Below are 18,165 nucleotides of genomic sequence, written 5' to 3' on the forward strand. Positions count from 1 at the left end.
ATAAAATTATCCTTAAAGTCCCTTATTAAAGCTGGAAGACATTTTTATAAACAATTATTTTTCTTAAAAATTATGCAATGCATTATAGTTTTAATACACCACACTAAACAGTAGATAAGAAATAATATCTGCATAACTAATGCTTGCATTACTAACTCATGCATTACTAATCTGTGCATTACTAATACACCTTATTCAGCACTATTCTTATATACCCTGACAAACGATCCCTAATAGCTTTGGCATTACTAATACCATAGTTTGCTATGTATTAGTTATACATAGGATAATACCAAATAGGTGGTATAACTAATATTTTCATAGTAATACATAGGTTGAAAAAGTATACCAAACAAGAGATTAGCAATACCAAAAGCTAATGCATGCATTATTTTTCTCTAATGCATCTTACCAAACTACCCCTTAGATGGGTTGTTTCTTTCCTATTAGATGAACATTAGAATCACTTAACTAACCGCAATTAGCCCTAATTTAATGTGAAGAATGTTATATAGTTAAATAATAATGTAAGAAATATAATGCTTATAATAACACTGTAAAGATTGTTATATGATGAGTATATACGCAGATTATTATGTAGGAATACGATGAGTATACGGAGAGGAAAAGGAGGAAGAAGAACATGGAGCAGTAAAAAGAAAGGTGAAGAAGAAGCGGGTCTGAAGTTTTAAATTAATTGCAAATGATGGCTATTTTTTAAACAGCGACCATATAAATGGCTATTAGTGCACTTAATATTATGAGGCAAGTGCACGGATAGTCATTCTCAGGTATGCTATTTAGAGATAAGCCACAAGTTATTTTGTCCTGAAATTTTAAATTAAAAATCTTAACTTTATGACAAATTTAGGATATTTTTGTCCTGAAAAATTAAATTTCAGAACGCACTGATTAATTCCTAAATAACAGTCCTTTAGAATGGCTATCTGGTGCTTACCTCAAGCTCCTTTGGTTAATGTGGTAAGTGTGATACCAACAATAATAAAAAAAAAAAGAAAAAACTCAGCGTAATTTTACAAATGGAGTCCGGTAGGTGTGAAGACCCCAAAAATATTGAAGTTAGTCCATCATCAGAATTGCCAGTAATGTAGTGTAATCAGGAATCTTTTGAGGAAAATGTGACAATTAGGGCTGCTTATCGGGCGGATTGGGCGGTTATTTGCTCTTAACGGTTTGTCTTATCGGTTATCGGCTTTTAGATGTATTAATCCGCTAGCCACCCGATAAGATATCAGGCGGATTGGTATCAGTTTAGATCTTATCGGGCGGTTTATCGGCCTAATTCAATCTATATTGCACATGACGCAATTTACCAAATTTAGCGAGGGTCCGAAATTTGATTCGCCATGCTTCAAATGTATGCTGATGTTGGTCAAAGAATAGGATTTCTTGCTCTTGTTTTATAACTGCTCCAATTTTCTTTAGATGTTGCTCTAATTTCTAAACAATCCAAGAACACCTGCCGAAATGTGTGCGGACTAACGTTTTTTTTACATGCAAGCAAACCTACAGATGTATGTGTTAAACCCAATTTAACAACAGATTCTACTCGTTAAACTATCTCTTGTTTGTTAAGTTTTGGTACTTCACTGCACCTATTGGAGGTGGTAAGAATACGTGAAGCAATCAAGTATATTATTTTTGGTTTGATAGGATTGAAAAGAATACTCGAAGCAAGCAATTAAAATTTGTCTAATAGTAAATTAGTAATAGAGAATAGAGATAGAGCACTGGAAGTGGAAGAAGGGTTTTTGATTATTTAATATATATATAATTATATATGTATATATATATATATATATATATATATATATATATATATATATATATATATATATATATATTCTTAACGGGTTAACGGATTATCCGTTAAGAAAATTGAATAATCCGCCCCCAAACCGATAAGCCGTTAATAAAAAAAATTTAATCTGTTCCCCGTCCGTTAAACCGTTAACCCGATACCAATAAACTATTAAACTTCGATTTCGGTTCGGTTTTGAACACCCCTAGTGACAATTTCAGCTCTTTGAATGCAATTATCAAGCTTTTGCACATTCTTTTTTCTTAAACAAGTTTTTTAAAAAAATTGATAAACCATATTCATGTCCAAGCCGGAAAACTTATATTGTATAGATAAGTAAATTTCTTTTACGTACATATTATATACCTATGTAAAATTTCATTGATTTTTTCGTATGTAATTCTTTATAGATCTCTTAAAAAATTAAACGACTAACCCGCGGTTCAATCAGCGTGTTGCTTACGATTGGATTAAACTATCATTTTGAAGGTTTCTTTCAATTAAAGGACTGAACATAATTGGATTGTCGAACTCTCCTGCTTGCGAAGAAATCTGTAATTTCACTAATCTAATTATCTTAAATAACGACTTTACCAAAATTATGTCATGTTAAAAACAGTCATATACTCCAAATATCTTAATTTATGTGCATATTTATTTTTTATTTAATCGTAAATATGATATCATTTTATATTTAAAAATAATTTTACCTTAAATTTTTTATTTTATCTTTAACGAGAAGTTTCTATAGATACATAAGTTTTTATAATTTGTTTTAAATGACAAATTACTCACCCAATGAATATCATCACATAAACTAGGATAGAAGAAATACATAATTATAAGGATCCGTTTGTTCATAATTTTTTTTTTTCAAAAATGTATTTGTTCATGAAATTTTACAAGTTTTTGAAAAATTTTGAAAAATTAATTTTTCAAAAACTAAAAAATAATTTTGACCACTTTTTCAAAAAATTTAGAAAAACTTTTTCCTCACTCGCGAAATTGCAATATTATTTCAAGTGAAATACATATCCAAACATAATTTTAAATTTCAAATACAATTTTCCAACGTAACTTCCAATACTACATTTTCTTGATCAAAAATTACAATTTTTATGTCCAAACGTCTACTTATCAATAATTTTTCTTCTTCTTAAATTTCAGTTCATCATATAAAATAAAACTACAAAATAATGTACAAGTAAAATTAGAACTCAATCTTTAAATAGCTATATATAAAAAGCTCCCATCTTTGCGGCTGAGGATTGTGGAAAAATTCAGTAGTATAGTACTTCTCTCAAAGTTCTATGATGTCATCAATGGCCTTATTCTCAGCTCCTCCACCCCATTTCCCAACTCTCTCTCCTCCAAAACCCCATTTAACACACAAACTATATATACCTTTAACTCTCAAGAAACCCCATTTCTCCTTTAGAGCTGTTGATGATGTTATTACAGCTACTTCAGCTGTGACTATTGAGCAAGAAAAAGCTGAGGAGTCTAATGGGGTGGCTTTGAACTCAAATGGGTCACCGCCGGCGGTTTCCGCCGGAGCTCCGGCGGCGGAAGAGGGGGTGAGGAAGTTTCAGGATAGTAGATGGGTTAGTGGGACTTGGGATTTGAAGAAATTTGAGAAAGATGGGAAGATTCATTGGGATTCTGTTATTGATGCAGGTGACAGTCTTTATCTCCATTTTTTTGTTTCCTTTTCTTGAGTTGGTTTATTTATATGACTAATTAGGAGTAACTAAAGAACTAAATTTATGTACTTTTTTTAAGTGATTGCAAAGTATAACTACATGGATCTTCCCTTACTTTGTGACAAAGTGTGCAGCATTAGTATAAATATAGTACGTATATTTTTTTTCAAATTGTACAACTACTCTTTCCCTTTCGTTTTATATAGAGATATTTAACTAGGTTCAGAATATTTTCTTTGTTAAAAAGAAAGACTTTTGGCACACAACAAAAGAACACTTAAAACCATGTCATGGATAAAATGGAAAGCCTTTTTTTAGTATATGGTATCCAGCCTAGCTTGTCCGCTCCTGGACTACTATTCCGGTGGGTATCTAAATATATAAAGTTGTCATTTTTCTTTAACGGACAAAAAAAAAGAGAGAATGCCATATAAAATGAAACTAAGGGAGTCTATGTATAGCTTCTTTTTTTCCAAAATAAAGGAAAAATGATTTCCCTTGTTTCTTTTTAGAATATCTAGTTCATGACAATGGGGAAAGAATAAGAATGAAAAAAAAATCTAAGTCGCAACAATGGAACTCAAGTAGTGCTATTTATAGGAACTAAAATGAAAGGGAAAGGGGGATTTTCTTTTCTTTTGGGAGGAGGGAGAGGGGGGGATTAGAACCTAGTAATAAAAGAACATAATTCGGATTCTAGATTGATGAAACCAAATTAAGTCATCCTCCGAGTAGTGTTCTTGTGTTAGGGCATGTTGGGTCAGCTTCAGCTACCAAGACATACATGTGGTACCTTGGACAATCCATGACCACCACCATGGAGGATGATGTTGCTGTTTTTTCGGGGCTCTTGCCTGAAACGTCTTGCTTCGATGACACACATGATGATGCAGCCGACAGAGACTTGGCTGGAGTTAGTAATGCAACAGCATCTATCTCGGTACTTGAGAACTCCTTGTAAATCACTTTTAGCTTGTATTTTCTGCGTGGAGAATGCATACCGGTGCGATGTCTCCTGTTTAGGCACCAGGCGCCAACCTTCCTAACAGCTCTGTGCTTGGTTAGGTGAAGGCGAGTAGGTCAGCGCACTAGCCAAAGGCTTCCGGTCTATTTATAAGATTGGTTCGTTATCCTGTAGCTCTCCCCCCCCCCCTCGTCTGGCGGTGTTTGTGTTGAGGGTGCGCCACCAGAAATCGGGCTTGAAGCTCTCACCTTACCAGCAAGCCTAGAGCTGATGATTGTTAGTCACGACTACTATCTAAAAGCTCCTATGAAGATGAATATTTCACAAGGAGTGTGCATCTTTATGTTGGGTGTTCTTCTATCGTTGGTTTGCAGCCATAGAGTGATAGCTAACTGACAACCTTGCCCACTCTTAGCCGAGACTCTGAGAAACTAGTGTGCAGCTTAAGTGTCTCATTCCGAAATGGTGTCCGATTGAGGGTGTGTCAAGCAGCGTAACTTGGTTTGATTTGACAGTGGGTGTGCCTGCACACTGCCATAAAGGTTTTCTATATGACTTGGTTATTTTTCGATTTGGATGCCACCCACTATTTTGGAGAGATGGTGTAATGCTGAGTTCTGGTCAACTCAAATAAGGAAATTAATAGGCATAATTAGGAAGTGTGTTGAGTAAGTGCATTTGGACCTTAAGCAGGTGAGTATGAGCTAGAAATAAGACTACTAAGAATTTATGGAGCAAAATCTTTGTATTAAGCCTTCTTGTGAGGTTGGCTGCACACAACGTGTGGAGATCCATGCGCTAGAAGGTATCGGTAGATGTTCGTGTTCTTGCTCTTTGGCTGGTTTTGATTGAACTCTTGATCGAGAGTTATCTGTATGTTTGATGCAATTACAGTCTACAGACACTTGCGAGAAGCTGGTCAATAATTAGTGGAATTAATTATAAAATATTACTCCCTCCGTTTCAATTTATGTGACGCTCTTTCTTTTCTAGTCAGTCCCAGAAAGTCTCAAAAAGAAATGACACCTTTCTATATTTAGAAACAATTCAACTATATATTTCCCTTTCTACCGGAGATGTTTCTAGCCACACAAATTTATCTGGACTGCAAGTTTCAAAAGTCTTCCTTTATTTCTTAAACTCCGTGTCAGTCAGACACCTTCACTTAAATTGGGGCGAAGCGAGTACATGAAATGGAGATAACAATGAGGACTCTCTTTAACTTATGGATTATAGCAGATAATATACTGTTGTTACTTCTTAACTATAAGTTGATACCATTTCCTCCAGTTCTTTGGGTGTGTCATTGAGATTATTTGTCTGAAGCCTTCACTAAGCACTATTTGTTTGGTACTAGACTATAAAAAGTTGTAATCTTTAATCCATTTTTGGGGATCGTTTACCTATATTTGATGCCTTCTCGATTACACATTGGCTTGCTTGGTTCGAGATATATTTGGTCATCCCTATTGGTAGTAGACATTATCAATGTCTCCTTTTCGTCCATTTTTGGAATTTATCTCAATTAAACAATTGATGGCTATTCATTTGCAGAGGTTAGAAGAAGGAAATGGTTAGAAGATAACCCAGAGTCATCAAGTAATGAAGATCCTGTGCTTTTTGACACCTCAATTATTCCTTGGTGGGCATGGATGAAGAGGTTCCATCTCCCTGAAGCAGAACGTCTAAACGGTTGGCTCATACACATTTTTCCTGATCAATTGTTTCCTGGTCTCAAATACAAAGAAGTAGTTATATTAGGCTTAAGCTGAGCAACTAACGAGTGATGTGAATCTTATATAGGTCGTGCTGCAATGGTTGGTTTCTTTATGGCCTATTTTGTGGATAGCTTGACTGGTGTAGGCCTCGTCGATCAAATGGGAAACTTCTTCTGCAAAACACTATTGTTTGTAGCTGTAGCCGGTGTTCTTCTAATCCGCAAGAATGAGGATATAGAAACTATCAAAAAGTTGGTGGAAGAGACAACTTTCTATGACAAGCAATGGCAAGCATCTTGGAAAGATGAAACCTCAAGCAGTTCGAAGGAGTCTTGAGATTGTTCCTCGTATAACATTAGTTTCCTTATTCTTCAAATAATCCCCTAATTCATCTATGCTAGTCAAAGGATCATATTCTCAATTTTGTTGTAGTGCTCGGGCTGCTATATTGGAAGGAGACTTAGAACAACGGTAAAGTTGTCTCTTCTGTGCGACCTATAGATCACGCGTTCGAGCCGTGGTATCAGCTACTGATGTTGTCTACATCACATCCCCTTGGGGAGTTGCCCTTCCTCAGATCCCGCGGGATGCTTCATGCACCGGTCTGCCTTGTATTTATTTCCCTTGTTCTGTTTGTGGTCAATGATTCTTAATTTTAACTTTTTCTTTGTCTTTGTTGTAAGGTCTTTTTGCTGATCTTGAATGCTAACTCTCCTATCCTTTTGACAGAATCAATGTGAAGAATTGGTCAATTCACTTATAGTTGTTGAATAGCTGTGGTTTTGAGTTACTAATAAAATTAATGGTAGTCTAAGAGGCTCTACTAGCTGCCATGGTTCAACATCAATTTCTTTTTCTTTCTTTGATAGCAGTGCAGTCCGAACCAGCTTATGCGCACTCCACCATGGCACCGAGTACATATTATTTTTCATTTGCACAATATCGAGTAATTTTATCCACCAATACTTAAGATAGGAATAGATCACTTGGTATGTTTATATCTCGTTTTCATTTAATTTATTGACCGCCAAATCATACCCTCGGGTGTGCAATTCAACGTCAATTTTATCTGACTAGTGTATTGGAGTATTTTGTTATACTAGTCTGATGCACTTTACACAAACTAATTAGTTTCTAGGCACGTGCAAAACGAATATACCAATATCGTTATACATTATTAAAAAACACAACACATAATATTACTTCTACTCTATTAAACAATATATTTAAATTAGTGAGATTAATTTTGATGTTATTTGGTACAAACATATGATATGATCGTGTCTCGCCTAATATTTCTTTATACACATGTTCTTGGATAAAATTTAATTCTTAGGTCATCATTATGAGTTGTTATGTGAAGTATATAATATTGATATTGTTTTGATATAAAAATTAAATGCAACAAACTAATACTCAAATGAATTTGATTATGCAGTTTTTCTAAGAATTTCCTAACATATTAAATATTTAGTAATTTTATTATTCTTTTATATTCAACACCATTCAGTGTACATGTGAATATGAGTAGCGTCGTCTATTGTTGCAAATATTTTACGTCTAAACGTCCTTGCACCCAAATCCCCATTACACACTTTTTTACCACGGATAACCTTTTACACGCCCAACTTTTGTAGAGTGTGTCTAAGACATACCACTTTGACCACGTGGTCAATGCGTGTTTTTACCAACAAATGAAGCGCGTGAACATGAGAATTTTTATATCAGATGTCAAGTTTTAGTTTTTTTAAACTTTAAAATAGGGTCATCTTCTTCCTTGTTTAAAAAAATCATTAAATCTGCCATAGCTACTCCTTGCCGCTTAAACCCATTTCTCTCCACTCAATCTACTTCTTCTCAAGTAGACCCACCAAAATTTCTCATATCTTTTCTTGTTGATTAGTCCTTAGATTTGTCGATTTTTTTTTTTTTTTTTGGTTGAGAGATTGTAATTAGAATTCAAAAATTAAAACTCTTTGTAGCTCCACCGACCATTAAAGCTAGGCTTAAGCTTATGTAGAGAAGATTCTTCTTTTCTCTAGAAAAACTTAGCTTGAGCTTTGACGTGGCTAAGTTAAATTTTCAAAAGGGTGAAGTTTTCAAAATTTTCCCCAGCTGTTAGCTCAAGCTTTTCCAGATAAGCACATTCTTTAATTTTGTTAATAGGTGAGTTTACACATAATTAAATCGTAAAAACCTTATGGGTAGTGATGGTAGTTATATGGCGGACAAGAGGAAGAAGACGAGGATATAATTGTAATTTTATGTGCTATCTTTTTATTATTAGTCAGTGACACGTGTCACAACCTTATTGGCGCGTGGTAGTACACATGCTTTGAAAATCTGGGTAAGAAAAAAATGGTTTGTCTTACACACCCTCTACAAAAGTTGGGTGTGTAAAAGGTTGCCCGTGGTAAAAAGATGTGTAATGAGAATTTGGGTACAATATTGATGGGTAAACTATGTGTTTTGCCTTTTTAAGAAACTTTAACCTTCTCTTTCTACACAATAATTTGTACAAGATCATTCTCAGAAGTGGTACAATAATTTGATCAACATGTATCTTCCTTACGCAAGCTGATCTGCACTCCATTATCCAAGGAAAAAAAGAGTAGCTCGAGCTATAACAAATGATCAAATTGTCTGTAATACCCTTAGGGGTCGTTTGGTACAATAGTGGGATAAATAAGATATCTCATAGGATCGAATATCCCATGTGATTAGCTATCGGACCTTTTATATGAGATAGCTAATTCCACCATTTTAACGTAAAACTTATCCTGAAATTAGCTAATACCTATAACCAAACATTGAATAAATATAATCAAGTAATATCTTAAGAATTGTTAATAAACTTGTTTTTTCTTATCTGAAGCAAATAGTAATATCTTCTTCATTAATCTTCTTTTACAAATAACAATTTCATCAAAACAAACACCTATAAAAGCAAAGGAGTCAACCAATTGATGAAGGTTGAAGAGTTGTAACATTTCCTTAAGAATCAGATCAGGATAAATCCCTCACTTCTTAATCCTACTACACAAATACTATATAAATAAATAACAACTATTACTACTACTAAAACTAGTAGCTATACACATTACAATATTTTACAGATTGCCTGGAAATGCAAAAACAGACTTAAAACTATGATTCCCTATGATCACACAAAAGTCATAAATAGGTAGCAAAATTAAAGCACAGACCTTGAAATCAAGAATCTTCAAATCAACATGACTCCAACTAGTCTGGGATGAGGCGTTGTTGTTGTTTTTGTTCCAATGCATCCAAAACAATGGAAATGAACAGTACTCGAACTAGTTTGGGAATGAGGCATCGTCGTCGTTTTTGTTCCAATGCATCCAAAACAATGGAAATGAGCCGTACTCGAACTAGTTTGGGATTGAGGCATCGTTGTTGTTGTTGCAATGCCCTCCAAAAACAATGGAAATCGACATAAACTCTCCACCTTAGAGCTATGATTCATCAGGTGAAACAGTCTTCACATTCTTGTTCTTATTGTTTACCTCATTCAAAACCTTCACAAATGCATCCACAATCTGCTTCTGCGATTGAAGTATCATCTCGTTCCGCTTCATCTCCATCTCCATTCTCATTTGCTCCACTTCCTTCGCCATTTCCATCTTCATCTTCTCCACTTTCATGAACCCTTCACCCAATAACCTAATCGATAAAACCATCTCTTCCATCGGATCTCTCCCCCTCTTCACCCCTCCGCCCCCACCTCCACCACCAACTCCTTTTTTCCCTAATTTTGGAGTACTAAACCTAGAATCAACATTGGGTTCAACATTCCCACCATAGTTTCTTCTCGAACTCGAAACACCAAAATTTTCACCAAAATTTCTTACATGAAATCCATCACTAGCATTACTCCCATTATATTCACTTCCTTCATCACAATCAAAACTAGTACTATTCATTACTGATCGCTTCGATTTCATTGAAATCCCATTTTTTACGCGAAACCCACTACCAAACTCAACCTCATTTGGCATTTCCTCTTTGTTAAAACAATACCCATTTGGAATCTTAGAAGAAAAATTATTTCTTTCGGGTGTTTTCGCAACGCCATGATTTAACATGATAGTTGGAGTCCAATCTTCAATAAAATTCACACCATTCTTTTGATTTATCTTTAATTTCAATAAATTTGGGTCAATTGATGGGACTTGTTTTTCGGCCATTTGCTGATTTAATTTGATTGATGCAACAGTAGTACCATTTTCCATAGCATCCATGTTATCAAAAAAGAACCAAGACGAAAAAAACCTACCGGTTGGAGAGGCAAGGGAACGTTGCTTTTCAGCACGGTAACGTTGCCGGAGTTTTTCCATTTTGTGGCGGCACTGGGCGGAGGTTTTCGCCGGAGATGCATCTGGACAGCGGCTGGTCACGGCGGCTGCCACCGCGTCCCAGTCTGCCGTACGGAGGTAGCCCCGGCGGAGGGCGTACCACCGCTCGCGATAGGCGTCGATCAGGGCTAGGGTTTCTTCTTGGGTCCAACACGGCGGTGGAAATCTCCTCACCGGAGCTGGAGGCTTTTCCTCCTCCACCGCCAGCGGGGATGTTTCTGCGACGGTGACATCAAGGTTAGACGACATCGTATTATGGTGTTGTGTGGTTTTGTTTTTAGGAAATTGAGTGGTGTTTTTTTAAGTTATTGTATTTAGATGGGAACTTGAGATATAAATGGGGTGGTGATGGTGGGTGGGGAATGGGTAGTGTTGGAAAGAGGCGCAAGATAGCAAACATGATGAGGTGGCGAGGTGGGTGGTGGTGGAGGTTGTTGTATGATTGATGTTGAGGAGTGGGGAGGGAGTATAGGGGGTGGGGGTGGGGAATGGGTAGTGGTAGAGAGGCGCATGATAGCATAGGTGATGGGTATGGTGTGGGGGTGGGGATGATGGTGGAGGTTGAGGTTGTTGAATGATGATGTTGAGAGGTGGGGGGATTATGAGGAGTGGTGGGTGGTGGGTGGTGGGGTGGTGATGGGGGCATTGAATTTTGGCCAGTTGTTTGCTAGAGTGGGTGGGGATAATGATATGAATGATGACACACAAATGCTAACTTACACAAAGGGATGTACACAGCTAATCCTACACCTACTCCACTAGTCCCCCACCCCCACCCTTACCATAGGTAGTGATTCCCCACCCACCCCCCACTTACCATCATCACTTTCTAGATATTTCTTGTGACTGGGAAGGGGGGTAAGTAGGGTGGTTGAATGGGAGCTAGCTAGATGTAAACACAGTTTAGCAAATATAGGGGCGGATGTAACTTATATTATTGGGATAATAAAATATAAATTTATAAATAAAAATTTAATAACTTTAATTCTAAAAATCTTTAAAATTAAGTTTATAAAACTTAAAATTTTGAGTCGGCTTTAAAACAAATAATATGTTATAAATATATTATATTATGGATGTTCATTTAGTACTCCGTTGTAAATAAGCTTCCTGAAGAAGCTTATTCATATGGGACTCCACCGTAAATATGTTTATCTATTTAAGTACTCTGTTAGAAATAAGCTTCCTGAAGAAGCTTATCACTTCGATACCCGCCGGTTATGGATAAACATTACCCCGGTAGAAGATTATTCATACCGGTATAATAAGCTTATCCTTTCAGTACCCAGTTATGGATAAATATTATTTCCGGTAGAAGATTATCCATATCAGGTATAATAAGCTTATCCTTTCAGTACCCAGTCATGGATAAACATTACCCCCGGTAGAAGATTATCCATACCGGGTATAATAAGCTTATCCTTTCAGTACTCCGTTATAGATAAACATTGCTCTCAGTAGAAGATTATCCATATCTGGTATAGTAGCAGCTTACACAACAGCTTCCTTTCTTCTATAAATAGAAGAGATTTCAGTTCATTATGTACACCAATTGGAATTTGAATAATATATCAGTTTCTCTCTATACTTGTCTTTACGTTATAGTCTTTATTTTATAACACGTTATCAGCACGAGACTCTGCCATCTCGAGCAAATATTTTGAAAGTATCCGAGGCAAGAACTCTCTCTTCCTAAATAATGTCAAATCTTTCTAAACTTGAATTTGTAGCCCTGGATATATCGGGCAAAAGTTACATGTCTTGGGTATTTGATGCTGAAATTCATCTTGATGCGATGGGTCTGGCAGACACCATCAAAGACAAAAATCAGGCATCAAACCAAGACCGTGCCAAAGCAATGATATTCCTACGTCATCACCTTGATGAGGGCCTGAAAATGGAATATCTTACTGTTAAAGATCCAGTCATACTGTGGAATAATTTGAAAGATAGATATGACCACTTGAAGATGGTCGTTCTTCCACAGACACGATATGATTGGACTCATCTAAGGCTACAAGATTTTAAATCTATCAGTGAGTATAATTCTGCTATGTTCAGAATTATTTCCCAATTGAAGTTATGTGGTGATAATATTACTGATCATGATATGTTGGAGAAAACTTTCACCACTTTTCATGCCTCGAATATGCTCCTGCAGCAGCAATATCGAGAGATGAGATTTAAAAAGTATTCTGAACTTATCTCACATCTTCTTATAGCCGAGCAACATAATGAGCTATTAATGAAAAATCATGAAAGCCGACTTACTGGTTCTTGTCCATTCCCTGAAGTGAATGAGACGAACTTCCACCAGGCTAAACGTGAAAAAAGTCGTGGCCCCAGTCGTGGTCATGGTCGTGGTCGGGAAAGAAACTCTAATCATGGTAATAATAATGCACCAAAGAACACTCCTCACCATCAGCAGTGGAAAAGGAAGGAGCAAAAGCATGAAATGGTGCAAGCACCAAATGCAGAAAATGCATGTTATAGATGTGGAGAAAAAGGGCACTGGTCACGTACCTGTCGTACGCCAAAGCACCTGGTTGAGCTTTATCAAGCCTCCCTAAAGAAGACAGAAAAATGTTGAAGCAAATTTTATTTCTGAAGATAATTTAGACTTCATGCATTTGGATGTAACTGATTACCTTGCACTCCCAGAAGGAAAAACAAGTCATGTAATCGGTGGTGAATCTGAAGAAATGTAAAATATTTTAATTTTTGTTATTTGTAATAGATAGTATGGTTATGTAATTGTTGTACATAAAGAAAAATTATGATTTGATAATGATGTTTACTATAATATATCTTGTTTATGTCATTTCGAAGAATATGGATAACATTATTAGATCAACTTAACTCTAGCAGAGTTTGCAAGAAATATACAACCACAAGAAGTGGTTATATTTCGTATATCTCATTGTAATTATATTTTGTTAACTACCAGAAGTGGTATATGCCTATGATCACCAGAAGTGATAATTTAGGCTTTTTATGGTTACAATTGAAGATAAGCTACATAAATATTCTCTATATTAAATGCACGCCTCGATTTGCTCCTGAAGTAGTAAATATTTTAAAAGAGGTTGAGGCATCACAATTTGATGTGATTAATGTGCATTCAGATAATTATGTTCGATTTCCTGAAGGATGATAACTTTTGATAATATTAATCCATTCCCTGAAGTGCATGTGACAATACTAATAAGTTGGGTAAATATGAATGCGCTCTTGATGTTAATACATTACAATTCACCTCCGGAAGAGTTAATATAATTAAGAGAATATATACTCAATATTTCGTATTTTAAATTTGCTCCTGAAGAAGTAACACAATTGAAATTGCCTCCTGAAGTGGAAAAATATTATGAAGAGGAGTTTTCGTGTGCTTAAACAATTGTTTTACATTGTTTATTTGATTGTGATTTTCTCTCATGACACAAGCAGTGTCTGAGCAACATTTGATAGTACAAAATGTATCAACAACTCCTGAAGAGCTAAATGTTTGCCTAAAGAATACATGACACCAGTAGTGCCAGATAAATATTAGATTGTGGATAATAAATGAAGGCTCTCGAAGAGCTTATATACAAATATGTCATTCATATTATATGATTATGGTCAAAACATATGTTGTAGTAAACCTGAAGTTTACTAATACAAATGACTATCATATTGAGACTACAAATGATTGGAAGATTGATAATCTTCATGTTTCCACAATCATAGGGGGTAAAATAATATGTATGTGAGAAGTTACCTGCCTTATTCTTTAATTTGTACTATATCATGTATCATAGTAAACCAGAAGTTTACTAAAGCAAAAGTTTATGCCATAGTAAACCAGAAGTTTACTAAGTGATAGCACATGACATGATAAACTTGAAGTTTTCATTTGCCATTTTTAAATGAGCTATTTGAGAATTCAGATAAGCATATACTAAAGAACTAGAAGATTCTTCGGGAATTCTCATGTGTTGCTTGTTCTCATAATGAATTGATTATACCAGCTAAAGTTGGGACTAAGACCCCTGATTCTAAAATATATAAAAGGTGAATATGGGCCCGTTCACCTATCATGTGAACCACTTATAGGTGCATATATGAGATGGTTACATGTGTAATTATTGTCAACCTGCAGTTTGACATTTGGAATTGCTTTTCTCGATTAAGAGCATAATTTTCAGATTATGAAATCAAGACAGTTCATCTTGATAATGCTGGTTTATATCCAAGCTGGTTTAGCATTGAATACCTCCTATTAATGGCTAAACCATTGCTTATGAGAACAAAGCTTCATGTGTTGGTCTAAGATTTTCTAAATTGCATATAGCAGCACTTGTATGCATCAGATCAACAATATATGATAAGTCCTCCCTTCACAATTGGTTTAGGATCAGAAACCAAATATTTTTACTATCTTTTGTTGCGTGGTATATGATTAATTTCTCTACCATAATACACAAAGATATGTTTCCCAAAGATGATTGGGGATATATGTTAGTTTTTCTAACCTTTGGGGGATGGAATAAACAGTTGAAAAATATGCTATATGAATCGAATTATCATGATCCTCACTTAGAAGATAATTCAAGTCGAATGCCAGAAGCATTTGCTGATCCAAAATTAAATATCATATTTCAGCTGCAAATGCTCCTATTAAAATTAAAGTCCCTGAAAGATAGAGTTTACTGTACGCATGAAGCGTGGTAGACCAATCGGTTCCAAGGGTAACAATCCTTGAAAAATAGTAGGAGCTAAAGATCAAAATGAGGAGGAAATAAGCTCTAGAAGAGCCCACGACATAACATTTCATGAAACTCCCGAAAAAGTTCAGGTACCTGAAAATAAAGAAAGTGATGAGATCTCCACAAGTTATGTCGCTTCGGAACTGACACAAAATGATCGTCTACGATATATTTAATACAATATAGTGCACAATATTGTAAAAGATTGTGAGGATCGAACTAGCAGTCCAGACACTTGAAGATGTCATACCATTTAGATACAAGTCTTAACCTATATGACTTATTTGGCTAAATCTATATGAAGATCCTTGAAGGATTGAAAATGCCCGAAGCATATAATTCAAAGTCTTGAGAAATGTACTCGATCAAACTATAAAGATCTTTGTACGGTTTAAAGCAATCTGTGCGCGTGTGGTATAATCGCCTCAGTAAATATTTGCTGAAAGAAAGTTACATAAATTATGTTATTTGTTCATGTATTTTTATAAAAAAAATGTCATCAAAATTTGTTACACTTGTTGTTTATGTTGGTGACATAAATCTTATTGGAACTCCGGAAGAGCTCCAAGAGGATCTTAAAAATACTTTTACATGGACAAAGTGTATCCATTAAGTACACCAATGAATATTCAATCACTTGAAGTGAATAAGGATCCGTTCCAACCTCTAGAAGAGGATGAGGAGCTCCTTGGTCCTGAAATACTCTATCTCGGTGTAGATGGTGCACTTATTTATCTTGCTAATGCTAACAAAAGTGGTGCAGATCATATTGGTAATGCAGATGCAGGTTATTTATCCGATACCCATAAAGCTCAATTTCAAACCGGCAAGCAAGGAGTGCATATGATTGAGATCAGTGATTCATTCGAGAAACATGTGGGTTGAAATGTGATAAAAAAACCCCACAATATTATACAGAGACAATGTTTCATGCATAGCATTATTAAAGGGAGGATTTACAAAAGGAGATAGAACGAAGAACATTTCACCAGAATTATTCTACACACATGATCTTCATGAAAATTGTGACATTGATGTGCATCAAATTAGTTCAAGTGACAATCCAACAGATTGTCTTTACCAACATCAATTTTTGAGAATATGGTATACAAGATTGGAATGCGGAGACTCAAATATTTGAAATAAAATTTTCTTCAGGGGGAGTAAAATGTGCGTTGTACTCTTTTTTCCTTACTAAGGTTTTTCCCACACGGCTTTCCTTATAAGGTTTTTAATGAGGCAACCAACAATGCGTATTACTAAATATGTGTACTCTTTTTCCTTCACTAAGATTTTTTTCCACGTGGTTTTTCCTAGTAAGGTTTTAATGAGGCGCATTATCTTTTAATGAACATCCAATGGGGAGTGTTATAAATATATTATATTATGGATGTTCATTTAGTACTCCATTGTAAATAAGCTTCCTGAAGAAGCTTATCCATATGGGACTCCACCGTAAATATGTTTATCTATTTAAGTACTCTATTGGAAATAAGCTTCTTGAAGAAGCTTATCACTTCGATACCCGGTTATGGATAAACATTACCCCCGGTAGAAGATTATCCATACCGGGTATAATAAGCTTATCCTTTCAGTACCCAGTTATGGATAAATATTATCCCCGATAGAAGATTATCCATACAGGGTATAATAAGTTTATCCTTTCAGTACCCAGTTATGGATAAACATTACCCCCGATATAAGATTATCCATACCGGGTATAATAAGCTTATCCTTTCAGTACCCAGTTATGGATAAACATTACCCCGATAGAAGATTATCCATATCGGGTATAATAAGCTTATCCTTTCAGTACTCCGTTATGGATAAACATTACTCTCAGTAGAAGATTATCCATATTTGGTATAGTAGCAGCTTACACAACAGCTTCCTTTCTTCTATAAATAGAAGAGATTTCAGTTCATTATGTACATCAGTTTGAATTCGAATAATATATCATTTTCTCTCTATACTTGTCTTTACTTTATAGTCTTTATTTTATAACATAATACAATTTTTCACGAAACCATGCTAGTCGGGGTGGATCCACCCCTTTAAGAAGGGGGTGACAAGGCACACACCCGGTAAGATTATAAAAAAATTATATACCTATGTTAGAGTTTTTCTTAAATTAGGTTAATTATCTGATCCTGCCACCCGTAATCGTAAACTAGACAAAGGTGTCATGACTGGTAGACCTTTTTGAAAGTTTTTCTCGTGTGTAATATTCAAGTTGAATTTATCTTGAAGCTTGTCTGATGATAATAGGTGAATTTAACTATATTCATGCCCTAAATAACCGCCTTCTTTGCATAGTTTTGATAATAAAAGTGATAACAAAATGCTCTTATTAGTGCTTTTCATGACTTTTAGGTTATATATGACTAAGGAAGGCTAGGGAGTACTTTTGGAGTAAAAAATTGAAGAAAGAGAGGCCATCCGTGAAATATCCCAAGTGAACCACGCAAAAACAGGCTGAAGAATCAGAGAAATGATTCTGCCGCGGTTCCACCGCGACAGAACCGCGGTGAAGACTGCTCGCGGACAGAAGGAGATTCAGAGGAGCTGTTTGGCCGCGGTTCCACCGCGACCGCGGCAAAACCGCGGCAGGCACGAGAAAGTTCAGGGACTAAAGTGCAAAACACGGGATTTTTAGCCCAAAACCCTATATTAAACATTAGACTCCGCCCAAGAGAGGAATGTATTGTTTTTGGAGAGTATTTTGGCAAGAAGAACAAGTGTGAGAGATCACCCAAAACATCTTGGTTTCTTTCTCTTTATTTTTCTTGCAAGTTTTATGATGAATATTGTTTTAGTTTGTTTACCCATAGTTA

General features: G+C 35.5%; 2 protein-coding genes across 3 annotated transcripts; one reads left to right on the forward strand and one right to left on the reverse strand.

Annotated features, from left to right (window-relative positions):
- The first annotated feature begins 3,039 nt into the window (after window positions 1-3,039).
- On the forward strand, window positions 3,040-6,967 carry LOC107793178 (light-harvesting complex-like protein 3 isotype 2, chloroplastic). Of its 2 annotated transcripts, XM_016615464.2 has the most exons (4): window positions 3,040-3,499; window positions 6,044-6,181; window positions 6,293-6,554; window positions 6,640-6,967. In XM_016615464.2, exons 1-3 carry the CDS (start codon window positions 3,133-3,135, stop codon window positions 6,541-6,543), a joined length of 756 nt encoding a protein of 251 aa, XP_016470950.1. In that variant the 5' UTR covers window positions 3,040-3,132; the 3' UTR covers window positions 6,544-6,554; window positions 6,640-6,967. The 2 variants fall into 2 exon arrangements, with proteins under 2 accessions (XP_016470950.1, XP_075109394.1); XM_075253293.1 differs by having other exon boundaries at window positions 6,293-6,967.
- A 2,716-nt stretch (window positions 6,968-9,683) lies between these two features.
- Window positions 9,684-10,832, reverse strand: LOC107793175 (uncharacterized). The gene has a single exon (XM_016615462.1). It carries the CDS (start codon window positions 10,830-10,832, stop codon window positions 9,684-9,686), a length of 1,149 nt encoding a protein of 382 aa, XP_016470948.1.
- Between the last annotated feature and the right edge of the window lie 7,333 nt (window positions 10,833-18,165).

Source organism: Nicotiana tabacum, chromosome 5 (genome assembly GCF_000715075.1).
Source record: "Nicotiana tabacum cultivar K326 chromosome 5, ASM71507v2, whole genome shotgun sequence".
Lineage (NCBI taxonomy): Eukaryota > Viridiplantae > Streptophyta > Magnoliopsida > Solanales > Solanaceae > Nicotiana > Nicotiana tabacum.

Bases quoted from the DNA above. Each gene is read 5' to 3' on its own strand.
- LOC107793175 (XM_016615462.1), bottom strand. From the start codon at position 10,832: ATGTCGTCTAACCTTGATGTCACCGTCGCAGAAACATCCCCGCTGGCG.
- LOC107793178 (XM_075253293.1), top strand. From the start codon at position 3,133: ATGATGTCATCAATGGCCTTATTCTCAGCTCCTCCACCCCATTTCCCA. The intron at 3,500-6,043 runs GTGACAGTCTTT...ATTCATTTGCAG, and splicing joins GGATTCTGTTATTGATGCAG to AGGTTAGAAGAAGGAAATGG. The intron at 6,182-6,292 runs GTTGGCTCATAC...AATCTTATATAG, and splicing joins TGAAGCAGAACGTCTAAACG to GTCGTGCTGCAATGGTTGGT.